This window comes from Geospiza fortis, unplaced genomic scaffold (genome assembly GCF_000277835.1).
Source record: "Geospiza fortis unplaced genomic scaffold, GeoFor_1.0 scaffold183, whole genome shotgun sequence".
NCBI classification, from domain to species: domain Eukaryota; kingdom Metazoa; phylum Chordata; class Aves; order Passeriformes; family Thraupidae; genus Geospiza; species Geospiza fortis.
This window is the reverse complement of record NW_005054447.1, coordinates 567695-569246: the sequence shown is the minus strand read 5'-3', so window position 1 is coordinate 569246 and position 1552 is coordinate 567695. Positions and strand designations below refer to the sequence as shown.

General features: G+C 66.0%; 1 protein-coding gene across 1 annotated transcript in view; it reads right to left on the bottom strand.

Annotated features, from left to right (window-relative positions):
* Positions 1-1287: 1287 nt before the first annotated feature.
* The window catches only part of LOC106631969 (junctional adhesion molecule-like), a 2684-nt gene continuing 2419 nt past the window's right edge, over positions 1288-1552 (bottom strand). Inside the window, exon 4 of the mRNA XM_031062388.1 lies at positions 1288-1423. Within this exon, the coding sequence (XP_030918248.1) occupies positions 1288-1423 (136 nt within the window). The remainder of the gene's footprint in view (positions 1424-1552) is intronic.

Below are 1552 nucleotides of genomic sequence, written 5' to 3'. Positions count from 1 at the left end.
GCTGCTGGCCATGGCCAGGGACGCACGGGGGGATCCCGGTGCCCGCGGGTTCTGTCCTGCTCCCCTCAGTCCCCATCCTGCTGCCAAGGACCCCGTTTGTGCCCCGTTTGGCTTTGCTCCTGCCTGGCGCCCCGTGCCAGGCTGCCCATGGGTTCAGAGGCTGCCGGGCCCTGGGCCAGGCAGGTTTTGGCACACTTGGACATCACATGCTTAGGCTGGAGGTAAAACACAGACAGCATCAGGGAAGACTCCCTGAGTTTTATTATGTACAGAAAAACACTGTGCCAGCTCCTGCTGCATCTCCCCCCTCGGGGATCCTCACCCTGGGCCGGGGTCAGAGCTGGAGCGTGAGGCTGTGCCCACTCTCTGGAGCCCAGGGGGCAAGAGCCACAGGCACAGGGGTGCCCTGGTGCCCTGCACACAGCTGGGGTGGGCTGTGCCCCGGCAGTGCCCTGGCACGGGGCACACAGTTCCCAGTCCTCAGAGGGACAAAGGTGTCTCGGACACACCTGGAACGGGGCTGCCATCCACACACAGCTACTTCTGCAGCTCTGGGGGCTGGGGAAGAGCCTCCTCTGGCCTGCTGTGGGGCTCCTGGCCCTGCCCATGCCCCTGGGTGCCCTCTGCTATCCACTCTGACGGGATGGCTCTCTTGGCCAGCTCCACGTAGACGCCGTTGTCGCGGCAGTGAGACGGGTGCTGCAGGAGCAAGGGACAAGGTGTGAGCCTCACCACGGGTACCAGGGGGGTTTGGGGGCATGGGATGCTGGGGTCTGACAGGGACTGAGGCCCTGGGTGCCACGGCCCTGGTGAGGGGGGCAGTGGTGTGGGGGTCCCACCATGCCTGCTGAGCTCCTCACCATGGTTATGTACGTGTCCTCAGCTCTCCTCTTCTTCTTTGCTTCCTGCTCAGCCTTGGGCACCTCAGCTCCAGGGATTGAGGTGTAAATTGCTTCCTGCGAGAGGCAGATCAGGCTGTTTGGGTCTGAGCAGCCCCCAAACACTCAGGCTTGCCCAAACACAGGGCGAGCTGCGAGAGCCACGGCTGGAGCTGGCCAGCCAACGGCCCCTGGTGCCTGGGCAGGGTGGGATCCCCCCCTTGCCTCCCCAGCCCCAGTGACCCCTCCCTCTCACCTCTGCTTTGCCTTTGCTGCTGCTCTTCCCCATCCACTCCAGGGCCGTGACGCTCGCAAACCCCGAGGGAAGGCAGCAGCAGTGTCACCTCCGGCCAGGAGCATCGCCCGCTCCTCCCGTCCCTCCCTCCCTCTCCCGGGACACTGCCACCCCTCAGCACGCCCCCGGGCCAGGCTGTCCGCGCTGCTGGCACAGCCCAGGAGGTTTGGGAGCCGAGGGGACACACGCGGTGACACTAGATGGCAGCAGGAGGCTGGCACCCCACACCTGGGCAGCTGAACCCTCGCACCTGCGGGCACCAGGGAGGGCTGCAGGGAGCTCACCCCCCTAAACCCAGAGCGGCGTTTTTCCCCCTTCCTCACGCAGAGCCCGGCCAGGAACGCCACCACCACGGCCACGCAGCCGCAGCCCAACACAG